General features: G+C 35.9%; 3 protein-coding genes across 5 annotated transcripts in view; 1 reads left to right on the top strand and 2 right to left on the bottom strand.

Moving 5' to 3' along the window:
* LOC106664169 overlaps positions 1–21,348 on the top strand; it is a 173,562-nt gene that overhangs the window by 133,157 nt on the left and 19,057 nt on the right. The window contains exon 2 of the mRNA XM_014389624.2: positions 13,606–13,811. Coding sequence (XP_014245110.2) covers positions 13,606–13,811 — 206 coding nt within the window. The remainder of the gene's footprint in view (positions 1–13,605; positions 13,812–21,348) is intronic.
* LOC106664277 (androgen-induced gene 1 protein-like) lies at positions 6,719–7,547 on the bottom strand. The gene has a single exon (XM_014389857.2). The coding sequence runs from the start codon at positions 7,505–7,507 to the stop codon at positions 6,758–6,760; it is 750 nt and encodes a 249-aa protein (XP_014245343.1). The 5' UTR covers positions 7,508–7,547; the 3' UTR covers positions 6,719–6,757.
* On the bottom strand, positions 7,784–10,196 carry LOC106664278. 3 transcript variants are annotated; one of them, XR_002910206.1, is made up of 8 exons: positions 9,638–10,196; positions 9,503–9,577; positions 9,371–9,445; positions 9,237–9,311; positions 9,105–9,179; positions 8,971–9,045; positions 8,750–8,879; positions 7,784–7,839 (listed from the first exon to the last, which is right to left on the bottom strand). XR_002910206.1 is itself a non-coding variant. In XM_014389858.2 (7 exons), exons 1-7 carry the CDS (start codon positions 10,072–10,074, stop codon positions 8,864–8,866), a joined length of 828 nt encoding a protein of 275 aa, XP_014245344.2. In that variant the 5' UTR covers positions 10,075–10,196; the 3' UTR covers positions 8,671–8,863. The 3 variants fall into 3 exon arrangements, 2 of the variants coding, with proteins under 2 accessions (XP_014245344.2, XP_024082305.1); XM_014389858.2 differs by lacking the exon at positions 7,784–7,839 and having other exon boundaries at positions 8,671–8,879; XM_024226537.1 differs by lacking the exons at positions 7,784–7,839; positions 9,105–9,179; positions 9,237–9,311 and having other exon boundaries at positions 8,671–8,879.

Genomic DNA, 21,348 nt, shown 5'->3' with positions numbered 1-21,348 from the left:
GCCACTTCAAACAACATTTTACAGACCTTCAATTTGGCTTCCGAGCCCAAATTTACATAGTTACAGTTTACTTCATGACTCGAGCAGAGCTTAGATCCTTCACAGGCCTTCGACAAAGTATGACAAAAATCGCGAATTATAATTGTTTATTTTGTTTCCGAAATGCCGCTAATCTAGAATTTATCCTAGCTCTGTTCCCTCCCCATAATCTTTTCCTGTTGCTGCCTAGTCCTGCTCTAGTCCTGTTCGCTTCCATACAGTCCACTATTAATTAGCCTCCAAGAGTGATTTTAGTTTAGTTTTCTTTCAGTTTTTCTCTTATTTTCAAGAAGCTTTTTTTTTCGTTTTGTTAATTATCGCGTTCAAAATAACGCTAGTGTCTTCTCCCGCATTCTTAATGCGACACATCATACAGGGTTCGGACGCAGCCCCGAAGGTAATTAATAGACCAGGATTCTGTTTTATCTTTGGCCAGAGTTATTGCAGGTTCTAGCTATTAAACGGCTCTCCTCCCTGGTTGTCGAGAAAATCAAGCCACAGTTAACAAGTTAGTATTTTATTTTGTATTTTAATTTAATTTTATTTTATTTTTATTGCGACCGGCCAGCGCGTGCACACGGAGTATTCTACAAATTAAACTACCCCAGATTAGGGATGGTTAGGGATTTATTATGCACAATCGTACCTTAAAGAGAGATTTTTCTCAGTAAAACACCCCTGAGAAGAAAGAGGTTCTTGCAGATGTACCACAGGGGTCAATACTTCCTCAGCTATTGTTATGTTTAATTCTGACATGCCTACAAATCAGAAAGCACCTACTGCCCAGATGAAACCGCCATATTAACCCCTCTTCTACACAAGTTTCCTTTATGTTTCAAAACTACACGTCGGCAATTGAAAAATGGAACTATCTTTGGAAAATTAAGTAATGTAAAAAAAATGTAAACTTTACACTCCGCCATGAGCATATACTTAAACAATGAACCCGTTCCTCAAACCGACAAAGTTACCTATTTAAGACGTATATTTGATAGAAGACTAACTTGGAATCCGCACTCATGATTTTAAAAAACGCACTTAACAACGATTTAAAATTCTTTACTTCCTACTTAACAGACGAAAATTACCATTCAAATCAAAACTTTCCATATACACATATCTACTCGAACTTACTGCTGCGAGTGCCAAATTTCGGTTCGGCCAAATATTCCAATATACAAAGATTACAAATCAGTGCAATTAAAGATTTTCCGACTAATTGTTTCTACTTCTTCTAATGTAAATAATATTTTTTTATTTAGAAATCGTGAGATGCGGTCTGGTGTGATGTAGGTTTCAGAAAAACATTTTCTTTATCGTGGCAACGTTTCGATCTTTATTGAGATCATCTTCAGGGCCTGGGATTTACAAACATTGTTTACATATAACAATTACATTTTGGATGTGGAAAAGTGAATTTATACAATACAAAATATATTTTTTATATATTCAATCAAAGTATTTCTTACGTAAATAAAAATACGCCTCAGAGATCTTCACATACCAAATATTGGGCTACTTATTACATATGAAATCATTTTAAATATAAATTCGCATGTACAGCATATACCTTTTCTTATGAGGGCCCTACCTAACGTTGATATTTGGAAAACAGCTATGTGAGTAATGTGCATGTCCTTCCTGCATGACGTGGCTGTCATTCTTGACTGAACTTCTCTTATGGAGTCACTATATAAAATCTGTGAACCAACAAGGAGCCGACCAGGTTGATGGGTCACGGAGTTGGACCAAACTTTTCTGGAGATTCTATACTTCAAAAGATCGGTCAGGTATACGCCAATTCTTATGAATAGGCCTCTGTTTTGCCAAAAAAATTTAAAACTTGAAATTTTCCGTTTTTTTAATATTTTTATTTTCTCGTTCTTCTTGCTCAAATCATCTATCTGAATATATCATTTTGCAGCATTTCTTATGTAGATTGCAATAAAAATATGTTAAAAGCTACCAAAGTTTATCAATAACCAAAACATTTCTAAAAACTAACTATTTTTCAAGTAAACTAGGTTCTAATATTTTCGTGATACTAATATGAAATTTCGTTTTAGCTCCTCTACAACAAAAAAGTTTGGTCCAAATCCGTGACTTACCAACCTGGTAGTACCCTTGTAAACTTGAAATAGTAGCTTCAGTGACCTATCATGTTTATCACGATTGAAACAGTAGTGAGTTTGTCTTCTACTTTCAAGATAAAATGGCCAAATGGTACAATAATAAAATACTATACAGGCTGTTCTTAATTTTAAAATTATTAAACAGTTAAAATGTCATGTTTTCATTTTAATGAGAAAATAGATTATGCTTTTCGACGTATTTCATATTTACTTGCTTATATTACATTAAAATCATCTTTAATAAAATAAAGTTTGCTTAATAAAAAATTATTGATAGAACATAATTTAGTCAATGTTTATTAGATTTTATGGTCCGACTGACCAAATAACATCTATCAATTAATTAATCTTTATGTAAGGTATTGGTTGAGATAAAAAAGTCAGCGCCACGAGCGGGATTCGAACCCACGACTTTCGGATAAATACGCCGCTGCTCTACCACTTGAGCTATCGTGACATCGATCCACTCGGACATCAACTTCCCATCTCAACCCCACCCTTTTGAATTTCCCCTCCTTTTTGCCATTTTTCAAATGTCGTGTAATCTATTTGATTCTCGGCGACAAATGAAATGGCCACGGAGAGCTTTAGTGAAGGTATACTTCATTTAACTTATTAAATTCGTTAGATTTCGTGGCCCGATTGACCAAATAACATCTTTCGATTAATTAATCTTTATGTAAGGTATTGGTTGAGGTAAAAAAGTCAGCGTCGCAAGCGTCCGAGTGGATCCAAGTCGCGATAGCTCAAGTGGTAGAGCAGCGGCGTATTTAGCCGAAGGTCGTGGGTTCGAATCCCGCTCGTGGCGCTGACTTTTTTTATCTCAACCAACACCTTACATAAAGTTTAATTAATTGATATATGTTATTTGGTCAGTCGGACCACGAAATCTAATGAACATTGACTAAATTATGATTCCATATGACATATTTTTTATTAAGCAAACTTCATTTTATTAAAGATGATTTTAATGTAATATAAGCAAGTAAATATGAATGAAATACATCGAAAAGCATAATATATTTTCTCATTAAAATGAAAACATGACATATCACTGTTTAATAATTTTAAAATTAAATAGATTACACGACATTTGAAAAATGGCAAAAAGGAGGGGAAATTCAAAAGGTGGGGTTGAGATGGGAAGTTGGTGTCCGAGTGGATCGAAGTCAAAGATAGCTCAGGTGGTAGAGCAGCGGCGTATTTAGCCGAAGGTCGTGGGTTCGAATCTCGCTCGTGGCGCTGACTTTTTTATTTTAACCAATACCTTACATAAAGATTAATTAGTCAATAGTAATAAAACTGTTTCATTTTCCCAAAAAGCTTTCTTGCGCATGAACTTTCAATAGTTTTCGAGTTTAATCTTCTTTGACAAAAACATCAGAGATTAGGTCTAGGATCCTTGAAACTAGCGGGCTGGAAAAGAAAAAATGCCAGGATTTGATTGAACATTCCGTGGTAGGTCCGGATTAGCCGGGAAGAGTCTTTTCCTTTTTTTTAACTCAAAGCGACTTGGCAGGGGGTGTAAGATAGGAATAAAAATCTCGTTAAAACTACCAGCAAAAACAGTAGATCACGATGCAATTTATTTTCTTTCGAAAGAAAAAAATGTTATTTTCTAAAAATTTGTCATAAATCATAAGTGATCTTAAAAAAATTATTGTTAATTTTTTTTGTACACTGGGCAGTAACGTTCTCGCTCGGCATGGTGACATGTACGACTTTTCATGTTTTTTCTTTATTTTTATGTTGTTAACTATCGACGTCTATACCTACGCTATGGTGTCCTATGGGCCAATGATCAAGGAACCGTTGCGTTCTAATAAAAGACTTGGAAATTTCTATTCACTAACGCAAACGTCTTTTCTTTGAATGCTGAATATAGTTAGTCGAGTTGGGTGTGCTTGATGAAATTGGCTTGCCTTGGTAAGCGGGGTTCTCACAGATTTTTTTTTAATTAAAGCTTTAAGTTGGTCTTTGCCCGCCTTAGTCTTTGTCTTATAGAGAAAAATCTTCTCTAATCTTGGCACCTAACTCTGGCACTCCCACACATCAGATTTATCTCTGTGCTTCCCGAAAATCTTTTCTTTTTCGTAAATACAACATTATTTTTTAATTTTACCGTGTCATTTTGTTCTACAGTATGGAGTCAGAAGCGAGATCCAGTAAAATGTAATTAATTATAAAAATTAATACAGTAGAAATCCGTTTATCCGGACTTGAACGGACCGGGACTTGTCCGGATGATCGAAAGTCCGGATAATCTGAAAATTTGTGATTTTATTAGTATCGTGTCATAAAAACGGGAAAAAACACACATATAAAAGTGAACACTTTTATTCATATATCAAGTAACATTTAAAGTAATAGATAGTATTTATTAGTTTTATTTTTCTTTAAGTCCGGACAGGCGTTTCTCGAAAAAAAAAACTTTTCAATGGCAGCCCACATACGAACAACACGATACAACAATTTCCCGTCTTTTAAAGTAGTATACACCTTTTTTTCTTTTTATTTATTTTTTTAACAAAAACGTGCCTCACCGGACTTTTCGATCGTGTGACTAGAGGAAGGGCGATTTGGTGGCATTTACGAATTTCGAACGACGAATTAAAGGTCCCATAGTTGAATTATGAATTTAAAAACTTGATATACATACATTGAGAATTATGAAAAATTTATTAAAAATGTGTGGTGTTTAGTGACTGCTAATTAATGATTATTTGGAGTCGTGGGGCTATACCATCAGACCGCATCTCACGATCTCCAAATAATTTATAAAAAATATTTTAACAAACGGGTCCGGATAAACGGGTTTCCACTGGAATAACAATTAAAAATTTGAAAACATGTTTAGCTCATAACTTCTCATGGCCCATAACTAATCATACCTAACCATTTTGGCTCATAAAATAACGCTGACGTTATTTTATCATATACTCATACGCGTCACCCTGTATGCAACATATCGACTATTTGAAATTTGGTATTGCACGTATTTTCATACTAAAACTTACTATCCTTTTAATAAATTAAAATGTTAGTTGTCATTTAATGTCTGTACCAATTCCTGCCGGTTTACTGACGGATCAGAAACGGATAGACGGGAGCTGGAGTTCTCGGGATGAATCGGAAGACCGAACTGACTTTAAACATAGGTACTGTTTCCAGTCTGAAACCATAGCAATTGAACACTGTACCAGAGAAATAAATAGCCCAGGAACACATTCCAGGAAGATAGCCGTCCTCTATGAGTCAGCGGGCAGATAAGGCCTTAGTATGGAATTGTATTAAATCCCTGATAGAAGTCAGTACCACTAATGACCTGACTCTGGCATGGACCTCTGGGCATTCGGTACCCACAGGCAATGAGAAAGTGGTCATGTTGGCCACAAAAATAGATCCTCAATGACTCCAAAACCTGGTGGAGCAATATTCCAGGAAAGAGGGACGGGAAGGGCTTCATAGAAGGGCATTCATTCCGCCAAACAGGGATTACTGAATGGTAGCCGCCACAGAACCAGGACACATGCACCGGATAGAAGTGCAGACCGAAAAACAAAAACACAGACACTGCCATGAAGAAGAGGAGACCGCAGAACAAGTTTTATGTTTCTTTGAGGGTTTATGTAGGTGTAGATTACTGAAACTATCGGGTTGTCCGGAAAATAATGCAGGATTTTAAGTTTTCATTAAAAAAAATCTATATAAAATATTCTGTTTACGTTTACAGGATTACTCNTGGGAAATTATTTTGATTAAAGAACATTGCTTTAAAGTAACTAGTTTCTTTTTTTTTGTTTAATACCAAAATCCTGCATTATTTTCCGGACAACCCAATAGAAGAGGAAAAGCCGCAAAATCATACACTAAGGGGTCGCAGGCAAGGCTACGGAGGCCTACAATAGCACAATAGATCCACTCAGGTCGATGTGCAGAAAACCTTGTGGCCACCTCTATTCCCTGTCCATAATGTATCTAATATATGTACGCTGTGTCGCACTGTCGCCATAAATACGTATTTTTTAACAATTTTACTTAATTAAAAACATAAATTAAAATAAGTGAGTATTAAAAGTGTTAATCATGATTTTAGAAATTCAAATGAAGGTGATACGATCGGGTTAACGAAAATTCAAGGAGCAGCGTAATTAAAAATGTCATCCGCATACTCTTTGATCAAAGAGGGTAAGACACACTTCTCTTGGCAATATTAAATTTTGAATACATAGAAAAATATTATTCTAGTTTTGTGAGAGAAAAAATATGCTTGATATAGTGCTTTTGGTTTGGACTAATATTAATATTTTTAAGAACTTTTGTTTTACGTAGGTTTTTCAATGTCTGGTCTTAATGATATTTACGTGAATGGTTATTTTTTGATGTCCAGACAGTTTTCTTTTCTTACACCCCGACTCGAATCAGTTGTATAGTAGCATTTTAAAAATTACACAGGTTTTGATCCCTTTTTTACAAGTTTATTTGAAATACTTCTATTTTTTTTAAAATGTAAATAGGCAGAGTCCTCTTTAAAATCATGTGTTTATTGTTAAAACAATGGCATTTGTGAGCTCGACAGAAATTGTTTATATCACAATAGTTATTTCAGTTCTAGGGCGAATTTTTCTTTCGTTGTCCGAACCCCACAGCATAGAATTAAACAAGTACCCGAGTACGTATCCTGTATGGAGCAAAATGTAAAAAGAAATGAAGAATAAAATTCTCACTGGTAAGTTCATTTTTTCTAATATGTAATACGACCATTCTCCAGTATACCAATGGACTAAGTGCGTCCAGAAGACGTACGCGACGAAAAAGGAAAAAATCCCAATAAAACTTGCAGTGTTGTTCGGATAATTTCGTGAAGAAGTCGCCATCTCCAGAATTTGTATTATTATGTTGTAAGAGTATATCAAATGCGTTATCCATAACGGTGAACGGTTCTCGCCGTTCTTGAATATCATGTTCTTGTTGATGCAGAAGAATATCCAAAAAGAGACGCTCGACACCAACGAAGATGGGAAAACTAGACTAGTTTGGATGAAGTCCTTGACGACTGTCGAAGCGTCCGGCGAGTCTTCGGGCTTTACGATGTTCTTCAAATCTAGACCCGTACAGTACAAAAGATACACCAACTGTGCGACAGCGCTCCAGATTCCTATGAACTTCGTACCATGGAGGAACAGCAATAATCCATTAGCGACGACAACCCGGAGGTGAACGAAGTGCATGTACAAAGCGCAACCGAAATAAAACGCACCGAAAAAATGTAACGAGCCATTTATAACTGGAAATATCATAGGATACCTTTGTCTTACCGGGATGTTCATGACCATTCATATACTGTTGTCTCAAAGGAAAATAAAAAAATTAACACATGAGTTATTTATGTTTTTGTTCATTTGTTAAAATACGTACTTATCTGAATTAAAATTCGCGAAGGGACGGAAGAGTGACAAAAGATTTATGTCATTCTCAATCATAGTCCCTTCTTTCTCAATGTCTCAGATAAGACCTGCTCGTTTAGATAGAGTTTGTCGTAACAAGAGAGTGATATACGTGATGCTCAAGGGGTCCGACACATCACGTATTATACAAATCTTACTCTTGATGTATGTATGTACCACATCTTCTTATGAGACAGCAATTTCATAACAGATGGTCTTACCTACAACCTCCAAAATTTTACTGAAAATTTCTATTAATATTAACATAAATAAGTGATTGAATTGTAACTCCAAACGTTCATTTAAACAAAAAAAATACTATTATAAGTCTTAGAAAAAAAACAACTTTTGTGTATGATTAAACAGTTATAAATAATATATTTAAAAAAACACTTCAGCCTAATATTATATATCGTTATAATATATTTTCATCGCGTATCATACAAATACATAGATGTAAAAATATATTCTTAAGAAAATGGGTTGCAGGAAAAACACAACTCTCAAACAGTACAATACATAATTAACATTGTAATTTTGTCCCAGTGCTTAGTTTGTACCATCATTGTTCAATGTTAACAAATACAGGGAAAACGAGGAAGAATATTTTTTTAAACCCTAGGTCAACGCTCTTAACTATCAAAAATGTGTAAATAAGTTACACGCATAAATGTGTGGTGTTTAGTGACGGTTATTTAATGATTATTTGGAGATCGTGAGATGCGCGAAAAAAAAGTTCTTAATCAAATCCTCGAGACCATCCTCATAAAACCTTTTTTTATTGTGCTGACCTTGACTTATAATATAATGCTAGCTCTGCATCTGAAAACTGCAAAACTATTGGACAAGACTTTGTACTTTATTACTTTATTGGTAGGGATAGATGCCAGAAACTGTGGCTGGCATCTCCGGGGAACCGTTCTCCATTCCTTTATCAAGGAAGGATGGAGCGGGAAAGAAAGTTACTGTTTATCTTTAACTTATCTCCTACACACATGGGACAATTCCAGTTTGTTTTTTAAAAAAACCCTAAGATCCATGAGATTCGCCATTTCGGTTCTCCAGGTTGTAAAGGTTGTTGCTTCTTTATAAAGAGATAAAGTGAGTGAAATATTAGTTAGAATTGCTTACGTCTTTTTCTTTTCCGTCCGTTCGTCTCTACAGTGGGCAGGGAGCAGCTTTCATTCTTACATTGGACGGTAGGTCTCCGCATGGAAACCTTTGCTCCCTGCCCACCCCGCTCCTTTAGTTTTTCGCTTTTCTATATAATTTAAAAATGAAAATAATATATTATTGTAATTATAAGAAGTTATATAATTGGCATATTGAAAGTTAAAATTTAGTTACAGTACCTGTTTCTGAGATTAGTATCACTAATCTCAGAACTGTGCTCCTCCGATTCTTCCGTTTCATTCATATTTGTGGATCTGTATGACGGAAAAGTTATACAATAAGAATGTTAAAAGTTAAAATTTAGTAACAGTACCTCAGTCGATTTTCAGTGATCGGCATCTCAGAGTAATCTTCGTTTCTTGCTGGGTTATCAATATCGGTGCTTAAACTGTAGGACGTGAAAGTTACAATAGGAATATTTAAAGTTAAAATTTAGTAACAGTACCTCAGTCGATTTTCAGTGATCGGCATCTCAGAGTAATCTTCGTTTCTTTCAGGGGTTTCAATTTCGGTGCTTAAACTGTGGGACGTAAAAGTTATGCAATAAGAATGTTAAAAGTTAAAATTTAGTAACAGTACCTCAGTCGATTTTCAGTGATCGGCATCTCAAAGTTATCTTCGTTTCTTGCTGGGTTGTCAATATCGGTGCTTAAACTGTAGGACGTGAAAGTTACAATACGAATATTTAAAGTTCAAATTTAGTAACAGTACCTCGGTTGATTTTCAGTGTTCGGCATCTCAGCATTATCTTCGTTTCTTGCTGGGGTTTCAATATCGGTGCTTAAACTGAAATGACGTAAAAGTTATACAATGGGAATATTTAAAGTTAAAATTTACTTAAAGTACCTAGCTTCTTGGTCGTTGTTTTCTTCTTGCACTGTAGAGGACCGCTGTTGCTCTAGTATTGCGGTTAGTATAGGGCTACGTTCAGCTCTACTTGGCCTATATCGATCGACTTCAGGACGTGGGTAAATTCCTTCTAGAATGTTGGGAGAATCTTCTATGTTTGCTGTTCGATGATATATAACTCTTCTGGTAGTTCCTGCACGTTGTGCATCTTCGTCTTCGTCGGTCGATGCATCGGCTAAAAAAGTATCCTCCCTTTCTTGGCGTGAATTAGCGAACCGTCTTGTATCGCGACGTCGTTCTAAGTCTTGTCGAAGGTAAAATTCTGGCAAGTCTGAAGAGAGTCTTTTAATTTCTTGGAAAGCTTTGTATGCAGAAAAAGCGCACACTGTGGCCGTCGCCACACCCAGGCCCCACCTCACCACGCGGGGCCACATCTTTGGCTTCTTTCTTATCTAGGCTTACGCTTATTTCTACCTAACTAGGTATCTATTAACTAATATAACAATAAAAATTTATACAAATATAAAAAAGAACTATATGCAGAATTTTGTTTAGACTATGGAAATATTTCAATAAATGTACGTTCCATCCCTTTTCTTTCCCCGTACAATATTAAGTTTTCTATTTTGTATTTGTCTTTTTTAGACGCTTTTATGAGAGGTTTTTCAGATTAGCACGTCATTTGGTTTACGTCGTTGATTCCCTTCCCTCAACCATCTCATTTAAAGATTTAAACTAAAATTCACAAACCACAACGCATTTACATCCAGACGTTCTTCTACTAGTCTTAGTTTTATCCTTCCTTAGATATCTTGGAGCCAAGAGAAGAAATTATAGGGTTTGTTGTTCGGTTACGAGCAGTAGTGTTGAAGTGGTTTTTATAAGTTTCTGAATTGTCCGTCCAAATGCTCTTAACGCTAAAAAGATACGTCATCAATAACGAAGAAAAAATAACAGATTTTTAAGGCTGCCTGTTTATAGAGGTTATATACCCACGTTCAAAAATGGCTTAAAAATAATGAATAAATAAAAGGAAAGAATCTATAAGGAAAGAAGAAGGATAATAAAAACAAGAATAAATAATTATTATTGTATTGTTATAAATAGGGAGTGGAGATTTTTATGTGTTTACATAAGTCAAATATTGACATATTACAACTTATCAATGATGTATGACGTATGTAAGATTCAAGACGTTTTGAAGCAGTTCAAAACTTGTTAATGTATATACACAGAGGCAAAAAAGTGGCCACCCTCATTATATATATATATGTATATATATGTATATGATTTTGATTCTCTCTAAAAATTAACGGGGATTTCAACGGTGCTTATAGATTTTAAGAGAAATGTTTAGATTAAAAGATATCACGATTTTCCGACGCCAGGACGTGATATCTTTCAAAATCGATAAAAAGCGAAATTACTCTGAAATGGTTGAGAATCGGACCATGGTCAATATGAACTTTTTTGTTCATTTTAGGGTCAAGAATCTACTGGTGAAGTTTGTAGCACGAGTAGCAAGTCACTCTCAAACATTAGCAATCCTTGAACCACCATTTTTTCTCTTTTTGTCATCAACATCTTGGTCTCACAACCACTAAATAAGAAAATGACGAGTGCGTTGGAAGCGTTATTAAATCAGGTAGTTTTCCTCAAATTTGCTGCCTTCTGAGACTAAAATTAGAAACTCTGGATTACTTTATACACTTTCCGATTTACACAATTTTCCACTCTTTTTGTAGTTCTGGCTGAAATAAAACACAAAAAATTAGCCCAAACATTTTGCCACCGTCATCTTCTTATTGAAAAATTAACGGGAATTTCAACGGTGCTATTAGATTTTCAGAGAAATGTTTAGATTAAAAGATATCACGATTTTCCGACGCCAGGACGTGATATCTTTCAAAATCGATAAAAAGCGAAATTACTCTGAAATGGTTGAGAATCGGACCATGGACAATATGAACTTTTTTGTTCATTTTAGGGTGAAGAATCTACTGGAGAAGTTTGTAGCACGAGTAGCAATTCACCCTGTATATATAATTATTTGGCGATTATTTGGTGTGACGTAGGTTTTATAAAAACGTTAGCTTTATCGTGCCAACGTTTCGATCATCTTCAGGGCTCAAATGTTTGTTTTCCGTGTAGATGTGTCATTATTGGGTGTCGTGTTGAGAGTGCCTTTTTTATGTTGTTGAGTATGTAAGGGAATTTTGTCATGATGTATGTAAGGGAATTTACAAATGAATGTTTATGTGTTTTTATTGATCCGTATAGTTTCGGGGGCATTGGAAAATTGTTTTGAAGTGATTTGTAGGTGTACATGCCAATTTCTTTTAGTTTAAGTTGAAGGATTTTGTTTGTCTATTTGATGAGAGAAGGTGTAGGGTCTGATTTGATTGCGCTGTATGTGTTTGCGTCGTTGATAATTTTGTTAATTTTTCCCTCGTATTATTTTTTGCTGATTGCTACTGTTTGTTTTGTTTTATCAACAGAAAGAAGGAGTATGTCCGAATTATTTTTGAGAAATTTTGGTTTTGGTGTATGTTTATTGAGATATGTTGTATTGATTTGTAGTGAGGTGTTGTAACTGATTTGTTATCGTGTTAATGCATTTTGATCGTGCTATGTCTTTTTCTTCTTCTGTTTTTGTTGACTTATGGATTTTCCAAGAGTCAACAGCTAATCTGCCAATATCTTTTGATATATCTGGATGAAAGGCCAATATCCGTAAAATAATTCTAAGAGGCATGACTCTTGCTTATCTCTCAAGAACATTTATAGGAGTGAATTGAAGTCATCCTAAGCTCAATCTAATGGATTTGTTTTGTAACAAATCCAACTTTTTTAGGAGGGATTTCCTAGCTTGTCCATATAGTGCACATCCGTAATCGATCAGCGACCTGATGGTTGATTAATTAATAAGGAAATCGTTGGATCAACTCCCCAGTTTTTGTTTCAAATCATTCTCATGAATGTTTTTCAGAATCTCGATTTCAGTAAAAAAAATCCAGTTTTTCTTCCGTGTCTTTCATATTCTTACAAATCCTAGCATCGCAAGAGCCAGGCAATAAATAATATACAAATTATGCGCTTCATAATTGCTTCTGCTCTTGGACACCAACACTCCATCTCAACCTACAACGGTTCGAATTTTCGCTCTTTTTGCTTGTGACACTGACTTTTTTATCTCAATCAAGACCTTACATAAAAAGAACAATTAATTGAAAGAAGTAACTTGATCAATTGATCACTAAAAGGTAAGTGGATTAATATTTAATAAGTAAAAGAAGTATCACTTCACTAACATCTCCCCGTGGCCACTTCATAAGTCGCTGACATTTGAAAATGGCAAAAAGGGGGGAAATTCAAAAGGTGAGGTTGAGATCGGAAGTTGGTGTCCGAGTGGATCCAAGTCACGATAGCTCAAGTGGTAGAGCTGCGGCGTATTTAGCCGAAAGTCGTGGGTTCGATCCCGCTCGTGACACTGACTTTTTACCTCAACCTAAGCCTTACATAAAACGAATAATTAATTTGCGTATAGAGTTATTGAGGTGCACCATATTTTAATTAAAAATACTACAGTATTTCCCCACATGGGAGAACAATAAGTGACTGGCCGACGAATATATTTTTTATAAATTAGTTATTCTGTTTTTAATGACTAGGCATAATCGCGATTATAAAAAAACGGATACAAACTGCTTATACGGGCCGACTATTTGAGCACAACCGTCGAGTAATGACTTTTGAGGATAAAGCTCAGCAACAATAGGTCTAGGAACAACCATCCCCTTCATACGTCCATCACAAAAAAAAGTCAATTGTAATAATTCATGTCTTAAATGGTCTGTCATTTGGTTAAAAAATGCAGATAAATCATTAACGGGATCATGTTTTCACTGATAGTTTAATTATTTGTGAACTACCTAAAACTGACGCTTATAAATTGATTGTTACAGGTCTTCTGTGTCTTAGAGATGTGATGCTGAAAATCCCGAGAGCCGTCAAAGCCGGTTCTACGCTCCACATCTTCTGCTACTACGATCTTGAAGGGGTGCAGCTCTACTCGGTGAAATTCTATCAAGGAGACCAAGAATTTTACAGATACGTGCCGAAAGAAGCTCCTCCTACTCGAGTATTCCCACTGCCTTATGTACAAGTGGATGTAAGTGTTAAAATAGTTAAACACAAAATAGAAATGAAAAAGTTAGTGTCACGAGCGGGATTCGACCCCACGACCTTCGTCTAAATACGCCGCTGCTCACAAATTCGATTCTCGGCGACATATGAAGTGGCTACGGGGAGATGTTAGTTAGCTATACTTCGTTTTACTCATCCTTGAAAAATGGAAAAAAGAGGGAAAATTCGAAAGATTGTAGGTTGAGATGGGGATTGGTTTCCGAGTGGATCCAAGTCACGATAGCTCAAGCAGTAGAGCAGCGGCGTATTTAGCCAAAGGTCGTGGGTTCGAATCCCGCTCGTGACACTAACTTTTCCATTTCGACCAAAAACCTTACATAAAAAGATTAAATAATTGAAAAAATAAATAATAAATAAAACAAAAGTAATAAAAATAAAAGTAATACAATAAAAATAAAAGTAATTTGGTCAATAGACCAGTAAATATAATGGACAAAATAGAAATGTAACTCGTTCCAACGTCGGACTGAAATTATTCGATCTTTGATCAATTTCATCCCTCGATTCGTTTTCAATTGAAATGAAAAATATTCAGAATGTGTAAAATCACAATTTAAATGTTGTTAATAACGACTGACAATTAAATCATACAAAGATCACCGCATGCAATCCAATTACGCCCGATTTTACGCTCCACCAACCAAAACCATTAGAGTTGGCATGAAATTAATCCCTAACGAAACTACGGGGTGAACTGAAAAGCTGTGACATTCATAAATAGAAAATACGCCTGAATTATTAAATACAAAAAGACCAAATGACAGTGACATAACTGTCAAAATGATATTTGAAGGTTAATACCTTCAAGACACATAACAAAAACAACAAGATTTATTATATTATAAATACTTTTATGTATCCGTTTTTATTTACTAAACGACGATAATAAGATAATTTATAATATAATGTTTAAAGTGAAGTTTCATAGAAAGCATTCCAGACAATTAATTTTGCACAGTAATAAACAAGGCGAACCACAAGAAAGGATGAATAATAAAACGACCCTGGATGGTATTATTATTAATAATTATTTATAGCACTTTATTGAACCTTAGTCATATAGAATTTGACAAATAATGAAAAACATGTACAGTAGCATTAACGCTAATTTACATGGAGGTTTCAATCCAGGGCTGTCTTCCGAAATTTGTAACTTTTAAATTAAATTTATACTAAATTAGAAAGGTCAATACGATGTCTCATTTTTAGCTTTCTAGGTTCACATGCCTGCGGCAGGGACTGAACAAAATCAGTGAAGATGGTATTCGGGTGCTCAGTTCTTTTATACAATTTCGCATTTGCTCCTTTCTCTATTTCGGCGGCGTATGGTATATTTAGATCACGTTGAATTACAGAGTTCCGAATATCCCAAGCCGCTAAATTTTGGTGGACCTGAATCTTTTTAACTGTGAGCCTCTTGCAGACACCAGGAAAGTGTACGCATACTGCCAAATTGGAGAAAGTGATAGGTTAAGAGCCTTTTATTGAAGAATGAAAATGAACAATTTTGCTTCAGAAGACAGGTTTGCCCCAAAAGTCGTTTAATCGAAACAAATATGGTTTGAATATGTCAATATTTTATCGAGTGCGACACCTAAATATTTGATGGAATCAATTTCAAGTAACCGATTTACAGATATGACTATCGGTGTCGTGTAAAATATTCTGCTATAGGATTCTGCAACTAGGGTAGACTGGTGAGGATATATTTTTATATGCCATGGTTGATTCCCAACAATTTTGTTAAATTTTCCAATTGTTTGTAAGCTATCGGCCATTTGCCTCTGCTTAGTATAACAAGATCATCTTCAAACATGGACGTCTGCAAGTTGGATCTGGGGATGTCATGGATAGCACAAGTAAAGGCCCCACCATAGATAGATTATATAGCCGGCAACATCCTGTGCACTGCGACCAGATATATCTCATTGTACATAAAGGCCCCCATTTGCTTCCCTGCGGAACCCCGGCTCGAATAGATCTTGTTACCGAATTGACGTCGTCTTGTTTGATGCTATGTTCTATCGGTCAGATATGACTCTGACAAGGTGTCGGAGTCTGGTAGCTCCTCCTTAATTTTGAGTAGAAGTGCAGAATGCAAGACCCTATTAACGTACGAGTCAGCAAATACACTATTTGTTTACTAATTTTAACGTTTTTCGAGAAAAAAAACTTCATGCAAACAATATGAGAACAATGATTTGTGACATACCAATTTCTTAGAGTTAGATCCATCTATCTATTTATCTGTATCTCTTTCTCTTCTCTCTCTATCTCATCTGACGAGGTATATATCTATCTGTTTCTATCAATCCATCTATTTATTTATCTGTCTATCCCTCTCTTTCTCTCTTTCTCTCTCGCCCTCTCTCTCTCTCCTTCTCTCTCTCCCTCTCTCTCTCTCCCCTCTCTCTAATCTCCCTCTTTCCTTTATGTCCATCTGTCTATCTGAGATTCTATATATCTACCTACATCTATCAATTGATCTATATATTTTTCTGGATCTTTCTATGTATCTATCTATTTATCTATCTCTATCTATCTATCGGTCTATTTATCTATCTTCGTCTATCAATACATCTCTCTCTCTCTCTCTCTCTCTCTCTATATATATATATANCACCTCTCTCTCCTCTCTCTCACCTCTCTCTCTCTCTCACTCTCTCTCTCTCTCTCTATCTATCTATCTATCTATCTATCTATATATCTATCTATCTATCTATCTATCTATCTATCTATCTCTCTATCTATCTATCTATCTATCTATCTATCTATCCATCTATCTCTCTATCTCTCTATCTGTCTATCTCTATCTATCTATCTATCTATCTATCTTTCTATCTATCTATCTCTATGTCTATCTACCTCTATCTATCTATCTATCTGAATATATATATATATATAAATTCATCTACGTCTATCCATTCCTCTAGCTATTTATCTCTCTCTCTCTCTCTCTCTCTCTCTCTCTCTCTCTCTCTCTCTCTCTCTCTGTGTCTCTTTCTATTTTTCACTCACATTTACGCCAAGCTACTTAAAATATCGTCACCGAAAGATGATTGATATTTTTTCAACAATAGGGTGGAGTTGTGAAAAAACTTGAATCGAATAGCGGCATCGGCTATACATTAAGCGGATGACAACCTGTCCACCCTCTACATAACAACAGCTTGATTAATCAGTCTTCATCCACACCATCAATAATCGTTTAATAAATAACGAACAAGTGATGTCGCGGCGTGGTAAATACCATTTAACCGTCGGATGTTTTGCCCGATGAGCGACAACTGTAGTTTGAAAGATTTAAAAAGCTAAACTATATTCACTTACAGAATTTTTTTTCTCTTGATCCTTCAAAAAAATAAATTACCAATTAAATTGACTGCAAATCCAAGTCCGCTTGAAAATTAGTCGAATATCGAGAGTACGATAAAAGTAATAGCCCCTAGAACTGCTGGGCAATTTCTACTATTCTAAACTCTTGAGAGTTAGTGTGGGCTAAAACGCATAAATTTTAGGAAAGTGAAGGGATAAAAACATAATTCCCTACCACTTGCAGCATAACAATACTCGAAAACGTGAAAATGTGGATATAATAAATTGGTTGGACAAAATTTTCTTCACTTAATTGAAAAACAAGTCCAACTATGATTGATACTTCAAATATCTTGATACGGCATTATTAATTGAGCGTGTAAAATTTATGCCTGTTAATACTTAAAATCGAATTACCTACAATTTCTAGATGTTTTAATCTCGCCCGTAAATTGGAAATTCCGGGAATAAATTCAAAATGAGGTCGATAAATCAGCCGGGCCGGAGTTGAGTAAAGTATGGAAAATATATATGTGAACAGGAGCGCCAGAGGATGGGGGGGGGCAAGTCGTTTGTGCGGTATAATAGAAGGTTCGCCTCCTTCCAAGATTGCTTCCTTCATCCTAGCTTAATCTTGATATGTTAGTTGTTGAACGATGGACGACCTTGTTACGGTCGCAAACAAGAACATACCTCCATCACACTTCACTCTCCTTACAAGTTATTTGTTATCTACTCCATGGAAAATGGAGTGTTCCTTCTAACCGGGAGAAATTCAAAATCGAAAATCTACGTCCCCGACCATTCTCCATTGGATCTTGTCGTATAAAGGCTTCGATTGGAACGGTTTTCGGCTTTAAGAACTAAACATTTGTCCCACTTTTCTTAATAAATTTGATACAATTCGATCGGGAGATCTTCCAAAAAACTTTTGACTGCACATGGTAAATCAATGTAATTGGCTACAATCGCCTTTTTGTTTACAAACGCCTTGAAGATTTTTATTCATTAACTTATCCAGGAGTATCTAATTTCTTTAACTAATTTTGAATTGAAGTATGGTCGACTAATTTTGTCTGTCTATTCTTGCTGTTTTGGTCTGTAAGACATGTTTAAACTTTTCACAAACTGCCGGGTTTATGTTAGGTCAACGCCCTGCTTATATCCTTGTTCCGCATTTTTTGAAATCGTCGTTTTTATATTATCGGAAACGACCTAACCGCACTCTCAACGTCTAAAATTTCACCATTTTGAATTGCCCAGATTGTCCAAGCATAAACGTTGCCGACTAAGCGAAAAAATAGACCATCACATTGCTCACTCACGGCTCCAAGAGACAGTATGAACAGGATGTTTGAATTTAATCAAAACTTCCAAATAAATCTAGGTACCAAAAAAGAATGGGAACGATAGGGAAACACCTCCTTCAAGAATGGCACCATCCTTTGGTACACAGATGGATCTAGAACACAAGAAGGTACAGGGGTAGGAGAATTATCTTCCAAGCTGAGATTCACGCAATCCAGAGATCTACAAAAACAAGAGCCTAGCTATCATATCAGATAGCCAAGTAGCCAAAGCACTAAGCTCCAATATCATTAGTTCAAGGATGGTGCTGAACTGCAAAACCAAATTAAATATATTAGGTACGTAGAACAAAGTCAGCCTCTGCTGGGTCCCAAGACACATGGGAGTAGAAGGCAACGAAAAAGCGGACACCCTTGCAAGAAAAGGAGCTACCACACCGCTGACAGGATTCGAACCCTTCTGTGGCATAGGAACCCACACTATTAATTAGTGTCTCAGACAGAAAGACAAAAAGAAAATGAAGGAACAATGGAATTCACTCATTGGACACAGGCAATCCAAGAATCTCAACAAATTTCGGAAGAAAAGAAATTACAGAATGTCTCAAAGGGAGCAGGAATAAACTGCGAATTCTAACAGGATTCTTAACAGGACACTGAAAGCTAAATGGAGCTAAATGAACACATAAAGAAGATTGAAATAATCTAAGACGGCATATGCAGATTCTGCAAAGAGGTAGAGAAGACACCAACACTTCTACTAACAACCTGCAGTGCTACACTTGTTTTGGGATGTATAATGTGTATAATAAGAGCTTCAAACACTGAAACCGGGCCTATTGATCAAGTTTCTTGATGAAATAGGACTCACCGATTTGCTTTAGCCAGAGAACGGGGATACAATACTTAAAGGGCGCAGTATATTACACCCCGACTATTACATCTACATCTACAAACGAAAAAATGCGTTCAATTTCACTCCAACCCACCCAATCAATGCTTCAATACAGTTGTTAATTTTAATTAATTATATTTTTAATCAAAGGTTTCGGTTGAGATGAAAAAGCTAGTGTTACATACAAGATTCAAACCCATGAACGCCGTTGTTCAAACAACTTGAGCTATCGTGACTTCAATTCACTCGGAGTTTTTAATGTTGAGTTATTTATTTGTACAAACTACAAGCTTAGCTTTTGATATCTTTTAGATATTGGGGACACCTGGCCATGGGCTTTGCTCCATACATTGTGTCAATAGATGGCCCAATGGCCTCAATGTCCCAGTTGCTTCTCCTGTGCAGTGATGAATATCGAGGTCAAGTAAATCGCCGCTGTATCGGCTTTGTATTTGGTTAGGGTGCATAATTAATATTTATACAATATTGCCAGAAACCTAACAATAGCCTTTTTCGAAAGAAACAAACAATGGCCAACTAATATTGGCTCAGTTTATGGGTGTACATCGCCTATCTACTGCGCACTTTGTTAGCCTCCTTTGATGGGTTTAGTGATGGCCCCTCTTCAGTATGGTCCACGGAAAGACCAATGCATTGGTCACCAAGCTGGGCGCCATGAGCTTGATTCAACACACTTGGCCCAATCTTGTGCCATGTTGGATATGGAAGTCGAACAATCGCTAGTGTTGCATCTTTGTGTTTGGCTACGGTATATAATTGCTAACATTTATTGACAGAAATTTGGTTGTAAACAAAAAACAATGGCCGGCCAATATTGACCCAGCGTGAGAACACGACACTTATCTACTGCGCGCATTGTTTGCACATATCGACCACCTTTGATGTGTTTAGTGAGACCGCTCCCCAAGCCTATGTTCTCCGAACCATATCCGACTTTGCCCAATATGGACCACTACAGACCATCCCCCTCTCTACTCAGTGGTCACTTTTTGGGTCATGGTGGAAGATAGGCCATTAGAATGAAATTGACCTTGGCATAGCGGAAACGTTATGCAAAAATCTCTCTGATGCATTGTGTAGAGATATATTATAGGGATGAAAACGAGATCGCCTCAATGTGCTTTTGGATTCTCGACCTCGCTAAACAGTTTTAACCAAAACTCCAACTTTAGATAAAAAGACAAACTTATTTATATCTTTTATGTATGCCTCTGAGGACCGTGGTAACAGGCGGCTTCGGCTATCGTATCTTGGCATAATTTTGCCACTTGGGAATATAGAAAATTTAGACTAAGTTCTCCGAACGATTCTGTTTGACGATAAACGTGACTCGTCTCGTCTCGAAGATAAAGAGAAGATGCCCCGCAGGTATATCCCGGTTATAATTCCGATATAACGGAACGGTATATTAACGAAGATTGCAGTCTCAGTCGCTTGGAGCATTAGTCCTTGTCTCCTAGCAATATAAGGTGGACAGACTCTTTTCCTGAGTAATGTCGCACCGTTCCGTTTAACAATTGAGAGAGAGGTTAGTTAATTTGTCTCTTTTCTCGTTCTTTTTACCCAAGGGTCTAAAAATATTTAATGTAACCGAGGTCTGAAATGTTTACTGCCAAGAGAGACTTTTAGACAAATCTTGTTTCAAAGAACTATACAGTTTAATTTTAGTCAATACATTTTTAATAGTATAACAGTTCGGAATATATTTCGTTAGAAGAAAGCTACTTTAGTTTCTTGTTAATTTACAAATATAATACTATTCTATACTCCAAAAACAAAATATAAAGTTCTATTTATTCTTAAGTTGACCTTAAATTTGTGTTGTGTTTTCGTTTACAAAGAATTTACGTTGCCAGTAACGAATGGTAATACGAAGGCTCCATGTCCGGTGAATATTAGCATAGTAAGCACGTCGCAGCTAGTTTCTAATTAACCTAAAATTATTAAATTATGGAACGTTCTCA

This window comes from Cimex lectularius, unplaced genomic scaffold (assembly GCF_000648675.2).
Source record: "Cimex lectularius strain Harlan isolate CLEC.00 unplaced genomic scaffold, Clec_2.1 scaffold50, whole genome shotgun sequence".
Classification (NCBI taxonomy): domain Eukaryota; kingdom Metazoa; phylum Arthropoda; class Insecta; order Hemiptera; family Cimicidae; genus Cimex; species Cimex lectularius.
Note: the sequence above shows the minus strand (reverse complement) of the source record. Positions and strands in the feature narration are given on the sequence as shown.

Coding starts and splice junctions, on each gene's coding strand:
- LOC106664278 (XM_014389858.2), bottom strand. CDS start 10,074: ATGTGGCCCCGCGTGGTGAGGTGGGGCCTGGGTGTGGCGACGGCCACA. Junction 9,578..9,637: donor AACAACGACCAAGAAGCTAG/GTACTTTAAGTA, acceptor ACGTCATTTCAG/TTTAAGCACCGATATTGAAA. Junction 9,312..9,370: donor ATCACTGAAAATCGACTGAG/GTACTGTTACTA, acceptor TACGTCCCACAG/TTTAAGCACCGAAATTGAAA.
- LOC106664277 (XM_014389857.2), bottom strand. CDS start 7,507: ATGGTCATGAACATCCCGGTAAGACAAAGGTATCCTATGATATTTCCA.